Genomic DNA, 17,508 nt, shown 5'->3' with positions numbered 1-17,508 from the left:
GTTAGCTGCTAGTGACTTGCTTAAATCCTGACCCTGCGCTGTGATCTACCTGAGTGGAGAACAATTGAGATCAATGGGATTGTGCATAGTATAGTGGTATGTGGTCCAAATATAAATCTATATTTGAGCAAAAAACACCAGGTCATAACCTATTTTTAAGGTCTAAAAGTTATTCTTTTAAACTCCCTAACATGAGAAAACCTTAGCTGTCACTGTCTGGATCCTGCACCTCTTCAGATTCCATTACTCATGGACTGTACCACCTTCACAATGAAGTGCTTCAGAAGATCTAGGACTGGATTGAAGGATATTAGGGAGCTAGTTCTTAAGGAGAAAGTAATTATTGTAAATAATATTTTAACCCCCCGCAACAAAACCCTAAGGGCTGAATACCCTGAGGTACAATGATTTGGTGCTCTTCCTGACTAAGTGTGCCATAAGACAGGCTCTCAGTGAATTTCTTGCCTGGTATTCTCAAAATGTGTATAACCCTGGTGTCGCAAAATTCCACCTGTGCTGCAGAGAGTTTCCCAACCTACAGGATTTATTCCATTGGATAACACTGAGTTTAAGGATCCTTTCCTGCAGCACCGTTAAAATGTAAAGGTTCTAATTATCTCCAGTTCTGCTCCTGTCGGGGAAAAAAAACCATAAATATTGCCTCTGAGTTTGTGTTTATTCAGCGATTAATAATTTAGACTTTCCATTGGCAACACAGGTGGTTAAATGATTAAGACAACTTAATTAAAAATGCTGTAATAGCAATTGGAAAAATTCAGTGTATGGTTCCCTTGAAAGGACTACAAGTTTGCTATGTCATTCCTCTAACCATAATATTTACTGTTAATCATTGTCCAGCTTACCCACCCCTGGAAAAGAAGTTCTGAATGCAGGATAACTGTCAACCCACAGGTATTTTCCTAGGCTAAATGCAATCCTGTGACAAAATGATGAGCCAGATTCTCAACAGGTACATATCACTGCTTTGCTGATTTACCCCAGTTGAGGATCTGGCTTGATATGTTCTTTTAAGTTTTGGATACAGTGAATGATAAACACATACGTAACTTGCACCAGGTGTCATCATGTTTAAGCTTTTCGTTGCATGTAATCGTTGCTGATTTTTGGTTAGATGAGTTAGACACTCCCTCTGGACATGATAAACATGATAAAGTTTTTTTGGCTGAACTGTCTCCTCCAATCAAACTGGTATCTTGTTTTCCTTGTCTGTTTTGCCATGGGTTTATTAAGTTAAATATTAATAAACAGTTCAGAGTTTCACCTCAATTAATTAGTTTTGCTTTTTTTTGTGTGTGTGCATGCAGGTGGCGTTTGCATTGCTCAGTCGCTAAAAATCCCCCGTGAACCGAGACTGGGAGAATTTGACAAGATCGTCAAGCGCTTGTTGGAAACTCCTAATGCTCGAGCAGTGATTATGTTTGCAAATGAGGATGATATTAGGTGCTTGTTTTCGTAATTTTTTATGTTGAAGAAGTTACCTCTTTGCAGAAAGTCCCCTTCTGGGAGCCCGTGTCTGATTTCCTAACAGATTTCAGTCCAATGTAAGGTTACCATTATACCCTATGCTATGCCACTGCTCCACAGAGACCCCAAACTTCCTAAGAATGAAGATGGTGTATATTGTAACTTGAGGACGGAAAAAGATGAAGCAAATTAGAATGATAGACAGAATAATATGTTTAAGGGTAAGGATGAGGCAAATTAATATTTACCATACTGTAGCTCGAGTGCTGAACTCTGTCTTTTGAGAAATATGCTTTAGACTGTCAGAACAATTGACCAATTGGTTAAAGACAGGCTATTTATGTATAACCAGAACCAATGCTGCAGGGGGACTCTAGTCAGTAACATTTCTTGATAAATGCGTTATATCTAATTAGTCGTTGGTTTATTTGCAGGCGAATATTAGAAGCAGCCAAAAAAACTAATCAAACTGGACATTTTCTTTGGATTGGCTCAGATAGTTGGGGGTCAAAAATTTCACCCGTTTACCAACAGGAAGAGATTGCAGAAGGAGCAGTCACCATTCTGCCCAAAAGAGCTTCGATCGATGGTAAGAACTTATAGTAATGACACAAAAGATACACTTTAAGAGTTACATTTAGTTGATGAGAATCTCCTATTTACTTCACGCGGTATTGAATGCAATGCAGACCTCCATGGGAATTGAGGGCACTTGGCACCTTGCAAGATTGGGCCTTTACTGTATATTGATGTTGAATTGGCGGGTTTATTGACCACCTGCATTGAATTTTTTTCAGCTGTAGTATTTCACAGCAGCCTTATCGATTGGGTTTCATCAAATAATTGCTATAGCAGTTTCAAGAACAGCTTTCTAAAACAAATATTAATAGCAAATGTAGTTATTTTTATATTCCCAAATACCACTTTATTCTTTAAAAAAATCTGTACCTAGGTAGCTTATATCCCTATGCAATGGAGATATGCATTGCATTTTTGTTATGCAAACCAAACAGATCCACCAAAAACTTGTAAATGTATTCTTCTGCATCCTGTGTCATATTTGTATGCGTTTTTTAATTTTAGGATTTGATAGATATTTTCGGAGCCGCACCCTGGCTAATAATCGAAGAAATGTGTGGTTTGCAGAATTTTGGGAGGAGAATTTTGGATGCAAGTTAGGATCACATGGAAAAAGAAACAGCAATATTAAGAAATGCACAGGTAACACACTAGAATAAAATACTTTCTTCAAATTCTTTGTAATCTATTACAAGACAGACTGGTAAGGAACTTGTTTTGTCCCTTGAGAGGTTGCTTAAGACAAATTTCACTGTATTCTTATACCAATCTCATTCCACCTTGAAATATAAATTCTGATACCTTCTTGTCTATACTGGAGGGTGCAAACTCTTATTAGGGTGTTGCTTTAGTCACATGTTTGTTAGACAGCCTTATAGCGTGTCTCACTTTAAGAGAGTACCATATCTTTTACCCTGTGGAACTTACAAGATTTGAAGACTGCGCCAACAGCGATTGCTACACCTGCAAAGAAAATGTGATGAGTTTCAGCAAAGGCAAAAGGAGGCCTGTTGGGGAGCAAAAGGGGGTATTTAATTGATCCACATCTAAAGATGGTTCAGGTTTGGGTAAATATTTGGACTGAAGTTCAGACTGGGTCTTATTTTTCACTGAACTACTGTTTCAAACTATATGCAAATGAATACAAAACTGATGTTCTTTTCACTCTTGACACATGTAAGCTATGAGTGAGATTACTTGTCGTCTTCACTCTGGGTCAGATCCTGAAGTCCTTACTCAGTTTATATACTGTGTTTAAGGACTGAATAAGAACTGAATAAAGAGCTCCCTGTGGGAAGGAAATAGTCATTTTCTGACATACTCTTGTGAACACTGAACAAAAAGCTTGATACATCTAGTGCATGGTTCTAATTTTAACCAGGGACTATTAGCTCAGGTGTCCCAGCTCATCACATTTATGAATTTGAAGCACCACGAGTTGGTCTCTGAGATGCACACGATACAAGCTATACATGTCTTTATAAATTCAAATCAACACTTTCAATTGCAAATGGAAACAAATTGGGAGCCAGTGCAGTTTATGGAGCACACATGTAATGTGCTCCATGTGTGAATTATTGCTACGGAACCTCACATTCTGCATTCTAACAGAAAAAGTGAGAGCCTCTTTGCTAAGCAAAAGGTGGAATGAAGTATTCTTGGACACCAATATTGTCTGCGCATCCTGAAACAGACAAAGATCTAACCGGGCCCCTAGACTAGGGACATTTAGTTATAACTCCTGGTTATGCATATGAAGGAGCAGAAATCTCCTCTTTGGCCAGACACTGGGACTGCTGAATGACCAGTCCATCTGGATCTGATGAATCACAGAACAGCTTCCTGGTGGCACTGCAGCACACACTATTTCATTCTCTCATTATGGCCTCCCATGCACAATGCAAAAAAAGTATGATAGACTAGAATCTTGTGTTACCCCCCATAAGAGAGCCCTTGAGGCAATGAATCATAGCGCATTACTATATTCTAGTTCCTCTCAGAGACTAAATAATAGAGTGCCTGAAGCATGACTTCATCTCGGCCTTTTCAGGTCCAGAGATGTGTTAACAATACCTCATGGTTAAGTGTGTTCTGATACAATGGTGGTAACGTTAAAGCAATAAAAGCTGCTAATGTCCTAACCAAGGACATTGATTTTAGAATCAGAATATCAAAGGAAAATGTATGAATACAACTTTTGCAAAACTTCAATTTTGAAAATCTTAGGATAGCTTTCACTTAGATCCCTTGTCCCTCCCTCCCTCAGCCCCAAGTTAGGATTTCAGTTTCTTCCCTTTGGAACTATTGCGTCTGCAATTGCATATTCACATTAGTCTTCTATAGAAACTTTTCCTCTCTTGTTTTTCTGCTAGCTGTCCCTTTAAATTTGAGACAAGCAAATGCAGCTGCAGTTTGCCATATTGCAAATGTAGGCTGTCCGTATGTGATCTCTGTCTACTATCCACCAAAGGGACTAGCCCAATCTCTGTGCCATGCCAATGCCAAAGGGATGGGCCAAGTAAATCTGAGGGCTCCAGATATAGCCAGTGGTGCCTCCACACAACCCTCTCAATAATCTTCCTCGACAAAGAAATTTACTGGCAGGGTGATAATTGTCAAGTTTATCAGCCTCAGAAGATGGTTTTGTTACCAGGCCTTTGCTCATTCTCTCTTTTAAGAGATGTGGGTGCTTCGTTCTTCTGAGGGGAAGCATCTATATTCTCCACCAATAATGAAATAAATGTTCCCACACTATTTTAACGACCCACGTGGGGTGTGGCCCTGTTATCAGCTCATAGCCTGAAGTACCTAGAGACAGAGACGCGGACTTTCTAATGTGCCAGGGGGTGCTTGACCCTGCTCTGCCCCAGACCCTGCCCCCACTCCATCCCTTCCCTCAAGACCCCACCCCTGCCCTGCCTCTTCCCGGCTCTGCTGCACGCCTGCCATGCCTCTTCCTGCCCCATTCTGCCCCTCACCCAAGTGTGCCCCACCCTCTCTCCTCCCCCTCTGAGCTGATCTATGTGCTGGGAGGGAGGGAGAGGCGCTGATTGCTGGGGCCAGCAGTGGGTGCTCAGCACCTGCCTTTTTTTTTTCCCCTCGGTGCTCCAGCCCCAGAGCACCCATGAAGTCGGCACCTATGCCTCTAGAGTGAGTGAAACTGGATGGAATTCAAATAAGGCTTCAGATTTTTATTACATCGGTCTGCTACCAAGGCCTCTGCCAATCTAATCCAAATAGTTTGATCCATGAAGTTAATAGAAACCACTTTAGAGTGAAAAAAGCTCAACTGTAATCCAGAAAAAGACAAACTGGGTTCACCAGGTTTCTACCATTGGAACAGATCTCCTGATCAGGATTTGCCCTACATCACAATAGTGGTATATAGAGCTGGGCGAAGTATTTCAGACAGGGTTCAGATCCCTGCTCTAGAGTGGAGATTTGGAGCTGGGTGTCTCATTTCCTAGGTGAGCATCCTAACTACTGTGCTACAGGTTATAAGAAGGTGAAGGAGGCTCCTCCTTCACCACCTGTTCTCCTATTTTGTGAATGTAGACCTTCATTAAATGCCTGGGAACAAAATATTTTGGGTCAAATATTTTTTTCAAGTTGCTGAAAATTCAAAAAAATTGGATTCAGTTTGACTCGAAACAAATTATTGTGGATTTTTTTAGAACTGTCAGCAAACTGAAAAATCAGATGTCCATTCAGGTCTAGAGAGAGGATATTTTAAAAGACTATATACCGCTCAGAGTGCTTCGTGCTTCCCTCAGGCCTCTAACAATATTAATTATTCTTATTAATTATAGTTATGGTTCACTAGATCATACTCTGTTTAATGAAAATTGCATTCTTAAAAAGCAGCCTTTGTTTTCAAGCCTTTGTTTTGTACTTCACAATTTAGACATGTTTGTTATTGCTTTCTTACCTTTTAAACATTTTAGGCTTCTGAGCTGAGTGAAATTAGTGGAGTTTTCCTTTCAAGTTTTCCTGATAATATACTGCCCTTTTTTGGCCAACTCACATTCAGCAATCATTCTCCGAGATCAGGGATTGGCAACCTTTCGCACGCTGCTTCCCGCAGCCCCCATTGGCTTCCCGCAGCCCCCATTGGCCAGTGGGGGCTGCGATCGGCCGAACCTGCAGACGCAGCAAGTAAACAAACCGGCCCTGCCCTCCAGGGGGCTTACCCTGGAGGGCCTCGTGCCAAAGGTTGCCGATCCCTGACCTCGATACTGCAAAAAATATTTATTTTTTCTTGCTGTTAACTTTAGCAACAGGACTCTGAGTGTTTGTATGTATGAATCAAGTGATAGTGACTAGAATGGTATATTGAAGGATATGAGGTTGTTCTTGTGAAAACCTTCCTGGAATAAAAAGTTATCAAATCAGACCATTAACTTAGCATGGATGGAACAATAATTACAAAATTATCCGTAAATCCTTTCATTGAAAGAAGGAAAAATCATGCATAAAGATGGTTCTCTCTGTTGCTGTAATTTAATGTGCAGGAGTGGTGCAATTCACAGTTTTGACCCACACATGAAGGCTATCTGGAGACCATTTGGCATATTCATTAAGGTAGCAGAGCTTTTCCTTCCTAGCAAGTCAATATTTTGGAAGGGACAATTCTGTCAGAGAAGCTTGGCAGCTGTTTCTCCTGCACATAGGAGACTTAATTTGCGAGGGTGGAATGAGGGAAAGCTCCTCTATCATTATCAATACTAATGCACAAAAGACAGAAGTGATCAATTAATATTTCTGTTTTGTATTTGGAAAAAAAACAGATGATATGGTCACATTATATGATAACATTATTTCCATTTCACTAGTTTCTCAAGACAATATTAAACAGCAGCCACTAAAATTAGCACTTTTAAATAAGCAAGACTGGATAACTGGCATCGAAGAGTTGTAAAAGAGCTGGCTGAGGAACTGTCTGGACCATTAATGTTGATTTTTAAGAAGTATTGGAACACTAGGGTTGTTCCAGAAGACAGGAAAAAATCAAATGTTGTGCCAATATTTAAAAAGTATAAATGGGATGGCCTGGAAAATTATAGCCCTGTCTGTCTGAAACTGATCTTGGGCAAGATAATGGAGAGGCTGATATGGGAATCAATTAATAAAGAATAAAAGGAGGATAATATAATTAATACCAGTCAACATAGGTTTATGGAAAATAGATTCTGTCAAACTAACTTGACATCTTTTTTTTTGCTGAGATTACTAGTTTGGTTGATAAAGGTAATAATGTTGTTGTAATATACTTAAATTTCAGTAAGGCATTTGACTTGGTACCACATTATATTTTGATTAAAAACCTGGAAAGATATAAAGTTAACCTGGCACACGTTAAATGGAATAAAAGCTGGCTAATGGACTGGTCCTAAAATGTAACTGTAAATGGGGAATCCTCATCTAGCAAGATCCCATAGGGACTAGTTCTAGGCCCTACACTATTTAACATTTTTATCAATTACCTGGTAGAAAAATTAAATCATCACTGAAAGTTCACAGATGACATAAAAATTGGGGAGTGGTAAATAATAAAGAAGATAGGTCACTGAAACAGAGCGATCTGGATTGCTTGGTAAACTGGGTGCAAGCAAACAATATGCATTTCAATATGGCTAAATGTAAATGTATACATCTAGGAACAAATAATATAGGCTGCACTTACAGGATGGTGGACTCTATCCTGGGAAGCAATCACTCTGAATGTTGTGGTATATAATCAGCTGAACGTAAACTTCCAGTGCAATGCTGAGGCCAAAAGGGCTAATGCGATCCTTGGATGCAAAAACAGGGGGATCTCAAGGAGTAGAAAGGTTATTTTACCTCTGTGTTTGGCACTGGTGTGACTGATGTTAGAATATTATGTCCAGTTCTGGTGTCCACAATTCAAGAAGGATGTTGATAAATTGGAAAGGGTTCAGAGAAGAGTCACGAGAATGATAAAAAGATTAGAGAACCTACCTTCTAGAGAGAGACCCAATGAGCTCATAGATTATATGGCCAGAAAGGACCATTGTGATCATCTAGTCTCACCTTTGGTGTAGCACACGTCACAGAACTTCCCAACGTAGGTACTTGTAGACTGCAATAAAGTTACCTCTTACCCTTTTCTTTTTTATTCTAAATAGATTGAATGCTAAATAGATGTTAATAAAATTAACAGGGGACCCATTAAATGGATTAAAAATTGGCTAACTGATAGATCTCAAAATGTAACTTTAAACAGGTTATCTTTTTTAGGGTAGAGAGGCTTTGAGACCCTCCTCTCACCCACATCCTTCAGGAGGAAAGCTTTGTGCCTCCCCACAACAGTAGCAGAAAGTGGCAGAGGTAATGGGCCTCTTGCCCCACTTTTGAATACTACAATCTGGAGCTTTTCCAACCGAAATACCTGGAAGGCGACACGTTTATGGAGAAATTCCAGGTAACTGAAGACTTAGGATAACTTGGGAGCAATGTGTATTGTGAGGTGTCTGATGTTGGCAATTTAATGTTAAGTGTCATGAAATTTGAAATTTTGCTTAAAACCTCAGCTCCTGGAGTCATGTTATTACTTGAAAATCTCAGCTTTCATTTAAAAAAAAAGTTTCTAACTGCCATGGTGGTTGCTGAAGCTTGAAAACATGAATTTAAAGGACCCAAACCCAGAAGGCAATAAAAAGATCCACATTTTATTATTTTTAATCTTACCATTTTGAATCCAGTCTCATGATTTTGGGGGACCTGTCTCGTGATTTTTGAATGCTCAGGGTTGGTTGCCCTGGAGTCACTAATGAGGAAGATGTGAAGTGCAACAGCAGAGGATACTACCATTAAAGGTTGAAAGGGCTGAGGTAAGTTATTGGGGTTAACTGAAATTGATGTTTAGACTTGATGGAGTTCTAGGGATGGAGAGAAGTTTGTCAAGGTTATTACTTTAACTGAAACCATTAGTACATATATCCAGCAATTTAATGTAGGTTAACGTAAAGGGCAGTGTATTATGTTTCAATGGATCAAATTGTAGAGCCAAATTCATACATGACATAAGAGGTTGCAACTCCATTGAGATTCAAGGTCTGAATTTGCCTCATAATGTCCCTTCCAGGCCAGCATTTAACATAGTACTTTAAGTCTTTTTGAATAGAGAAATCTGGTTCTCTAAAACATATCTCAACAGCAATGTTAATTAAAAGGGTTCTTTTATGCATAACTTTTACTGTTAGAGAAGAAATATCTTTCTGTTTCTGGTTAGCATTTTGTTTAACTATTCTGCAAACCTAATCAGCCTTTAAATACCTATAATGACTGACTGCACTGCTAAAAATAGAGATGGGAGAAAAGATTCCAGAAGCATATAGAGACCTGTGCAAATTAGGCAAATTTGAATTTGCTCTATCAAACTGGGTTATTTGTTTCACTGAAAATTCACAGCGTAGTATAACAGATTTTAAATCTATTTATTGCATATTTGTGAACTTTAGACATGCATTAGTTAAATTCTCCTTGTTTTTAACTAAGTTCTATCTGAACGCAATTGCAGGCTGAAAATATTAAGGGAAAAGAAACAGATTTACTCATTGGTATCACAGTCCTGAACCATGATCTGAGAAATTTGTAGGACACATTAGAAAGTTCACTAACAGAATGTAAACGTTCTTAGTGCACAGTTGCTGCCTATTTAACTTGGGTAATAGTCCCAATCCTATTTAATGTACTCTTCTTAAGTATGCTTTTCAATGGAATGAAAACCACCCAGGATGTGAAAAGCACCATATAGTCGCTCAGGGAGGAATACATTGTGTGTAACTTGCACAGTGGTCTTGCCCAAGAGGCATTATGGCTCAGGAGGTTCTCCCTCTCAGCTTTCTGGCATACAGAAGGATGGTGCACAGGCTTCCCTGCTTTGCCTGACTTCACTCTGTGCCTGGCTAATATGATCATTTTTTGTATCTGCCCTTACTCCTCCTCCTCTGCTATTCTTTGTCATCCTCTTGGGTATCATGTCTGACATTCAGCTTGTAAGTTCTTTGTGGATAGGACCACTCTTTCTGTATTGCTCTGAAAAATGTCTGTTGCACCTTTGTGTGCTGTGAAGTAATACTAAATTATAGTCGTCATAGCTATCACTGTATCACAATAAGCAGGATTTGGGGGGCTATTTGGCATATTTGTTGGATTCATCTGAACTGCCCGCTACTCTAGTTTTGATAGTTATCTCAGACTTCTTAAAAAAAATAGGTGTTAGACAGAGGCACTTACAGTGCAGACGTCCCATGCTGTCTAATGTAACACTAAATCAAATGACTAATGTAAAATATGTCCTTAAGTAATTTATAGAGCTGGAGAGCATTTAACTTTGCCTTTTCTACAACAGATCATGTCCCAGGTGGCCCTGCCAACCCTTCTGATAATCTAATTAGAGCCTAATCTGTTTACTGCATTATATTTTGGGTCATAAATTCACCAGGTTGGCAGATGTTGTCTGGCTCCCAATTTCAGAAGCCTGGGCAGTAAACTCCAGATGAAAAGTTGCTGTCCAACTGTGAAGGCTGACATTTAAGAACGTGGCATTCTGTCAAAATAAAAAAAAGGATTGTAATGTGGACTCCCTGTGCCCCATTTCAGATCAGAATGTTTGTTTAGCTGGTTTTCTCTCATGATGGTGGGGAGTTAAACAGCAGAATTCAGACACATAGGTTTTCATCATCTTTCTTCTGTAAAAGCCTTAATAGAATAGAATGCATTGAAATACACCATATTAAATTAGAACATACTTGTTCCACTGTAAATGCGTATTTGACACAAAGTCAGTCACAAATAGTATACCATCAAACCTCTGCTCTGAGTGGCAAATCCTAAGCATGAATGTGCAAACCTTACCCATGTTGAGTAGTATTTAATACTGGGGACAGCTAGTGTGAGTTAAGTACAACAGGATGCCCTGAGAAATGTTGAACATTTACAGCTGTCATGGACCTCACCTCTCAGTATTCAGCCCACACTTTACTGGCCTCCTTTTTGGCACTATAGTGCATGGGGCTAGTTGGAAAAAGGTTGCCTAGCTTTGGTCCAATATATATTCATTGTAAGACACAGTATTCAAGCCTCAGAAACAGTTACAAATAACATTTCAAAAAGTTGCTTATTATAATATGTTAAAACAAAACAAAGGGTTGCTGTTTGTTTCTGTGTAATTTGTATTCAGGATCAAGAATTCAAGCCTGTTTGTCAGTAAAAGTATCATTTTTAGATTTGTAATTTCCCCCTCTGTTATGAGCCATGCCCCATTACACAAGCATTTGGAAAACAGCTGATCCTACCCATTTAAAACTGATATTCTTACTGACAAATTGTGGCTTGAATACTTGGAACACGTATGTATACAGTGCTTCATAAAGACAGCTGTACTCTTCAGAGATGGTCTGCAAGACTGGTGAAAGCTGGGCCAATTGTTACTTTAAGCACAGCGCTGAGCAAAGGCTGTAAGTGTAACATCTCAGGCATAGCCCTGGGAAGCATTGTAATTCAGACACATCTCACAACGCCTCCCTTTCTCACTCCTTGTTCCTGGGGGTAAGTAGTAAATTGCTCCCTCACCTGCAGTATGCTCTCAGCTACACTGACAAGGTGCTAATAGGAGGGAAGGAGCCCCAGGCCCAGACCATTCCTAACCCATCCTCACATACTTTCTACCCACCCCTCTGGAATAACTATAATTTACTCCTTCATGCCTGGACCCAAGGTGCACATAAGGTATGTCTGTATTGCAATAAAACACCTGAGGCTGGCCTGTGTCAGATGACTCAGACTCATGAGGCTCAGGCTGTGGGGCTATTGCAGTGTAGACATTGGGGCCCGGGATCCCAGAGCCCGGGCTCCAGCCTGAGCCCTGTGAGCCTGAATCAGCTGACATGGGCCAGCCACAGGTGTGTTATTGCAGTGTAGACCTTCTGTTACCCCAGAATTTGACATTCCTGCACGTACTCCAGAATTTGACAGTACTGCAGTCAGCCATTTTGTATGTTCAGCCACTGCCAGCTGAAAAAACAAACATCACATAGCTAGGAAAATCTTAGAACTTTGTGAGGCAAGGTCTGACAGCTGCATACTTGCAGTTTATTAATCAGAATGGGAAGATGGAACAGAAAGTTAACAGTATGGAAGAGAGCGAGTGAATAGCCACCTTGGTTTTAAGTGCCCTGACACATTGTTATGACTAGAAATATTTTGATGATAAGAGATGAGTAGTTTTGCTAAAATTAGGAGAATTGGTGACCCCCTAGGAGTCACTACAGGTTATGTGCTTTGTTTGAAGTTAGCTATAGAAGATTAGGTGAAATAATATGCTTTGGAGCAGCCCAAGGAAGCTTTCTTTGGGCAAGGATTTGATAGCTAAGTTCCCCAGCAGCTAAACAGAAGGCAGGGCCCTCCAGAAGCCTGGCTGCTGATCCCTTGGAACCATTTTTTAACTTTGGGTAACTATAAAAGTTTTGAAATGCTCTAACCCTACTGTGACAACATGTGTGCGTGAGATCTAATAAAAAAGTAGTTTTAGATGAAAGCACTTCTGGTTTGTATCAGTTATTTATCAGACAGCTGAGCTGTGCCCCCCATTGATTTATTCCTGATGCTGCCTAGAAAGAAACAGTTAAGTTACCACTGCTTTGCGTTCTGAGAAACCCAAGGTAACAATATCTGTAAGGTTTAAGGAAGATTCTTACTCTGTATTTCTCCTCTGGGGGGGTATGTAGTCAGGATCACAATCTAGCCACATGAGAGGAACTGGTAAACTGTTATACTATTTAATTTCATTTATTTACATGGTATTGTCCAAGAATTCCAGGTTCCAGTCTATATATAAAATATTATGTTTATTATGTATTCATGACATACCACCCACCTTCACTAGCTACACCCTTAGAATAAGGGTTAATCATACAGTCATAGGATGCCTGCCTCTTTTCATCAATAGATCTCAAAGCATTTGACAAAGGAGGTATTATTCTCCCCATTTTACAGATGGGGAAACTGAGGCCCAGATAGGTAAAGTGACTTGCAGGCCAGTAGCTGAGCTGGGACTATAAGCCAGGGCTTTTGACCCCCACTCCAGTGCTTGTTCCACTAAACCGCAGCATATAGCAACATGAAACATAGACTAAAAGGCAATGAAAGTCTCTGAAAATGATCATTATCTACGTATTTTCCAGTATCTGGCATAAAGGCCACAATTGTTCCATGTCTTAGACATCTGCACTTGGGAGTGTCTTACTGTCCTACTTCCCTAAAGGACTATGTACTTGGAAGGTTCCAGAATGGTGGGGGAGAGCAGCCTCCGGGGGCTACTACTCTCCATTCTGCACAAGTAGGCATTGGGACACAGAGACTGGATGGAACCCTGGCTCTGGTGCCCGCCAACATGCCAGCAGTGCAACCTGAACCAGTGTGGCAGGGGAAGTAATCTACTAGGTATAGTTCAATAGCAGATTACTTCTCTTCTGGAACAAGTCAGGAGCCACAATTCTCTCCTTGATCTGCTCATGTGGTGGAACACTTGTCCTTGGTCCTTTACTCCTGGCAGATTGTCAACTAGCCCTATATTATTCCATTGACTAACTGTTCTGAGAAAAATAAGCCATTTAATATTCTGTTCAACCTTTGTAGAGTAATATTTTCTTAATATTCTGGCAGTATGAGATGATTCAAGATACATATTCAAATCTGTCAATGCAATTTTAGTAATAGATACAGGAAAAAGCAGCTTGGTCTTTCTCAGTTCCCCTTATGTAACTACAAAGAAAACCAAGGCATTTCACATATAAATTAAGTTACAGATTCAATTACACCATAAATATTTGAGGCACATCTAAGAAACTTCATATTGTACAACATTTTCTTTATTAATCATTTTTTTACTTGCAGGATGTCAACTACTCTAAAATATGATTCACTAAAGAAAAAAGATAATTCTTTAAGCTTCTTATTACCTATTTTTCTTGACATTTTGAAAACAAACATTTTTCCATATTCAGATTTATGTTTCATTTTAGACACCACTGATATCCAAAGAATATCCATATTTAAATTACACTTGTAATAATATTTAGTACAGACTTCAATGAGACTGAAATGATGAATTATTACTCACCCCTGAGGGTGAAGGTTTCACAGTGGTCCTTTGTAAACAGTAATACAAGTTTTCTAACCCTCAGCATGAGTAGCACTTTACTGCATGAGCAGTCCCATTAAAATTAGTGGGACAGTGTGCATAGAATCATAGAACTTCCTAATGTCTAACCTAAATCTCCCTAGCTGCAATTGAAGTTCATTTCTTCTTGTCCTGTTCTCAGTGGTTAAGGAGAACAATGTCTCACCCTCCTCTTTACGTACATAAAGACTATTGTCATTTCCCCAATCAGTCTTCTCTTCACCAGACTAAACAAACTCATTTTTTTAAATCTTTCCTCATAGGTTATGCTTTTAAATTCTTTAATTATTTTTGTTGCTCTTCTTTGGACTTTATCTAATTTGTCCACATCTGCCCTGAGGTGTGGTGCCCAGAACTGGACACAATACTCCAGCTGAGTCCTTATCCTTGCTGAGTAAAGTGGAAGAATTATTTCTCATGTCTTGCTTATAACATTCCCATTAATACATCTCAGAATTATGTTTTTTTTATTATTGACTACTAATTAGTTTGTGATCCATTATAACTCCCAGATCCTTTTCTGCAGTACTCGTTCCTAAGCAGTCATTTCCCATTTTGTATTTGTGCAGTTGACTATTCCTTCCTCCGTATAGTGCTTTGCATATGTCCTTATTGAGTTTCATCCTTTTTATTTTAGACCATTTCTCCAGTTTGTCCAGATCATTTTGAATTCTAATCCTGACCTCCAAAGTGCTTGCAACCCCTCCCATCTTGGTATTGTCCGCAAACTACTCTCGATGCCATTATCCAAATCATTTATGAAATTATCAAAAAAATGGACCCAGTACATATCCCCGTGGGATCCCACTCAATACGCTTTTCCAGTGTAGATAACTACTTACTGAGTATGGTTTTCCAACCAGATGTGCACCCACCTTTAGTAGATTCATCTAGGCTAAATTTCCCTACTTTGTTTATGAGAAAGTCAAAAGCCTTTCTAAAAGTAAGGCATTCTAAAGTGCTACTCAGTATGAGAAAGGGTGTCAGAATTTTGCCCTTAATGGATCACTAATGAACTATTCTTCAATATTTCAAAAATTGTTCCAAATAATATTTGAATAAAACATTTGAAACAGGCAACTTAAGCTTTTAAACTACTTAGCAACTGAAACACGATAGTACAATCTCAATAGAAAAGCTCAGATTGGAAGTTCCTGGGTGCCCTCAAATCAGAATCCTGGGGAAATGTCTGAGGTGTCTTCTGGGTTGATGATTACATAGATTCAAAGTACATAGATTTAGGGTGGCCAATAGTGGAACTTGCAACCCCATTTGTAGTGCTGCAACAGTAGCAGTTCAGGGCCTGTCTAACTATCTCATGCCCAGCTTATGAGTTAGGATACAGTTCATTCCCCAACCCAAGTTTTATCTGAAGAAGGGTGTATTTAGTCAAAATACTTTTTTACTTCATTAGCTATGTGGTCACTATTCTCCAGCACATTATCATCAAGATTTATAATGTTACTTATTTTGTCAAACTTTCTCAAAGTGTGGGCTGCATGTTAGTAGAGAGATTGTCTTGTCAACACCAACCCCTGCCATTCATGATTAGATGGATCACCACTCTGCTAATACAGCGGGCCCTCTCCTGACCCACTTGTGATGACATAACATCCCCATGGGAACTACAGCAATTGCCTCCGTGGAAGGGTAACATCAGAAAACTATTTAATGCAATTAAATAGCTGGAAACAAGGAGAAGAGCCAACACCATGTGACAGCAGAGAGTTTGAGAATGTGGGTTTAGATGACTATTTCAAAAAATAGTTCAGCATGTAGCATTTTAGTGGAATACCCTAAAAGTTTCCAGTGGATGTGAATTTTCAAGTGTTAATTTGGATTGCCACATTCATTATACTATTAATAGATTCTAAGATGAAGGGTTTTGTGTTCCCAGCTGTGGTCACTTTACCCAGTGATGAGAGAAACCAAGGAGGTAAACAAAATAAGACTTTTAAGACTTTGATATGCCTGTGTAATATATGTAGTCTGCCACTTAGATAAGAACAGCTACTGTTCTGACCTCAAATGTTTCATATCTTGCAAAGAGTAACTCACTTTCAGATTTATTAAAGTGACATTGTAATAACTTCAGCAGCACTCTAATAAACAATAGGTGGCTTATGTCACTTGGTTCTACAACTGCAACTTCTCTTAAAGTGGAGGTAGTCAAGAAAAGTGTTAGTGGTTTGTTACTTTTCCATGGATTCACCCCTTCTGTGAAGAAGGACACTGCAGAACTATGCAACACTTAAGTCCCACTTGAGCCTTCAACATAGTTTTTAAATTGGATGTAAGTAGTCCATAGGTTACAGGCCTACAAATAACTCAGTAGTGATTAGACAGCTGGTGTGCTGAGACTATTGCTTGTCATGCTGACCAATATTTGCCTCATTTTTCCTTTTGCTTCTATGTTTGTTGTCTGTATCCATCTGTTGTTCCTTGTCTGACACTTAAACTGTAAGTAATCCCATTGGGGCAGGGAAGATGTGTTTCTTCTGTGTTTGTACACCACCTAGCACATTGGGGTCTTGGTCCATGACTTGAGCTCCTAGGTGCTACCACAGTGCAAATGAATGATGTTAATAATTTGTTGACCCTCTATACAAATGCTTTTAAAATCTATTTTAGGGGTCAAATGGGACTGAAGCGATGCATAGGTCTTGTGCTGGCCATCTCCATCAGGATGTATTTCACTCTCACTGCTCAGTTTTGGCTCTTGGTAAAAAAATTTCTTGTGCCATATCCTCAACAGAGCAGTTCTTTAAGGAATACCATCTAGACAAAGAGCAAGAAGTATTCTCTTATGTTGAGGTGAGAAATTCACTTCTATCAGCAGCTGCAGCAGTGCCTCAAGGTGGCATTATTGAATTATTTGTTTATTATGTCTTCTCCCATGGCTTTTGGTTGTCTCTGATAAATTTGTTTCTAGTTCAGTAGTCTGATGTATTCCCATTAAGTCATCAAGGGGTACTGAAGAGCACAAAAACAGTAGTATTTAGGAATGTCACAATATAAGCATTGCCTTGGAGAGTATAAAATAAGCTTTGCAATTCACAGTGCTCTCTTGCAAAATATATAACCTACAACACCTGAAAATATGAAAAACAAAGAGCTTTGCAGGCTTTTGTGGAATTTTTTACACTGCAGGAAGCAAGTGGCAATGTCATAAAAGGTGATGTATCCTGCACAATTCCCCTGCACACTGGGTCATTCTCATTGTCCCCATGGTCAGTCAC

At 39.4% G+C, this 17,508-nt stretch overlaps 1 protein-coding gene across 7 annotated transcripts in view; it reads left to right on the top strand.

Moving 5' to 3' along the window:
* Positions 1–17,508, top strand: part of GRM8 (glutamate metabotropic receptor 8) — a 455,163-nt gene that overhangs the window by 222,083 nt on the left and 215,572 nt on the right. For 5 of the 7 annotated variants that reach the window (XM_073328250.1, XM_073328248.1, XM_073328249.1 and 2 more), the window contains 3 exons: positions 1,326–1,461; positions 1,920–2,074; positions 2,569–2,706. In XM_073328250.1, coding sequence (XP_073184351.1) covers positions 1,326–1,461; positions 1,920–2,074; positions 2,569–2,706 — 429 coding nt within the window. The remainder of the gene's footprint in view (positions 1–1,325; positions 1,462–1,919; positions 2,075–2,568; positions 2,707–17,508) is intronic. The other 2 variants (XM_073328251.1, XM_073328252.1) reach the window with 2 other exon arrangements.

This window comes from Lepidochelys kempii, chromosome 1 (assembly GCF_965140265.1).
Source record: "Lepidochelys kempii isolate rLepKem1 chromosome 1, rLepKem1.hap2, whole genome shotgun sequence".
NCBI lineage: Eukaryota > Metazoa > Chordata > Testudines > Cheloniidae > Lepidochelys > Lepidochelys kempii.
Note: the sequence above shows the minus strand (reverse complement) of the source record. Positions and strands in the feature narration are given on the sequence as shown.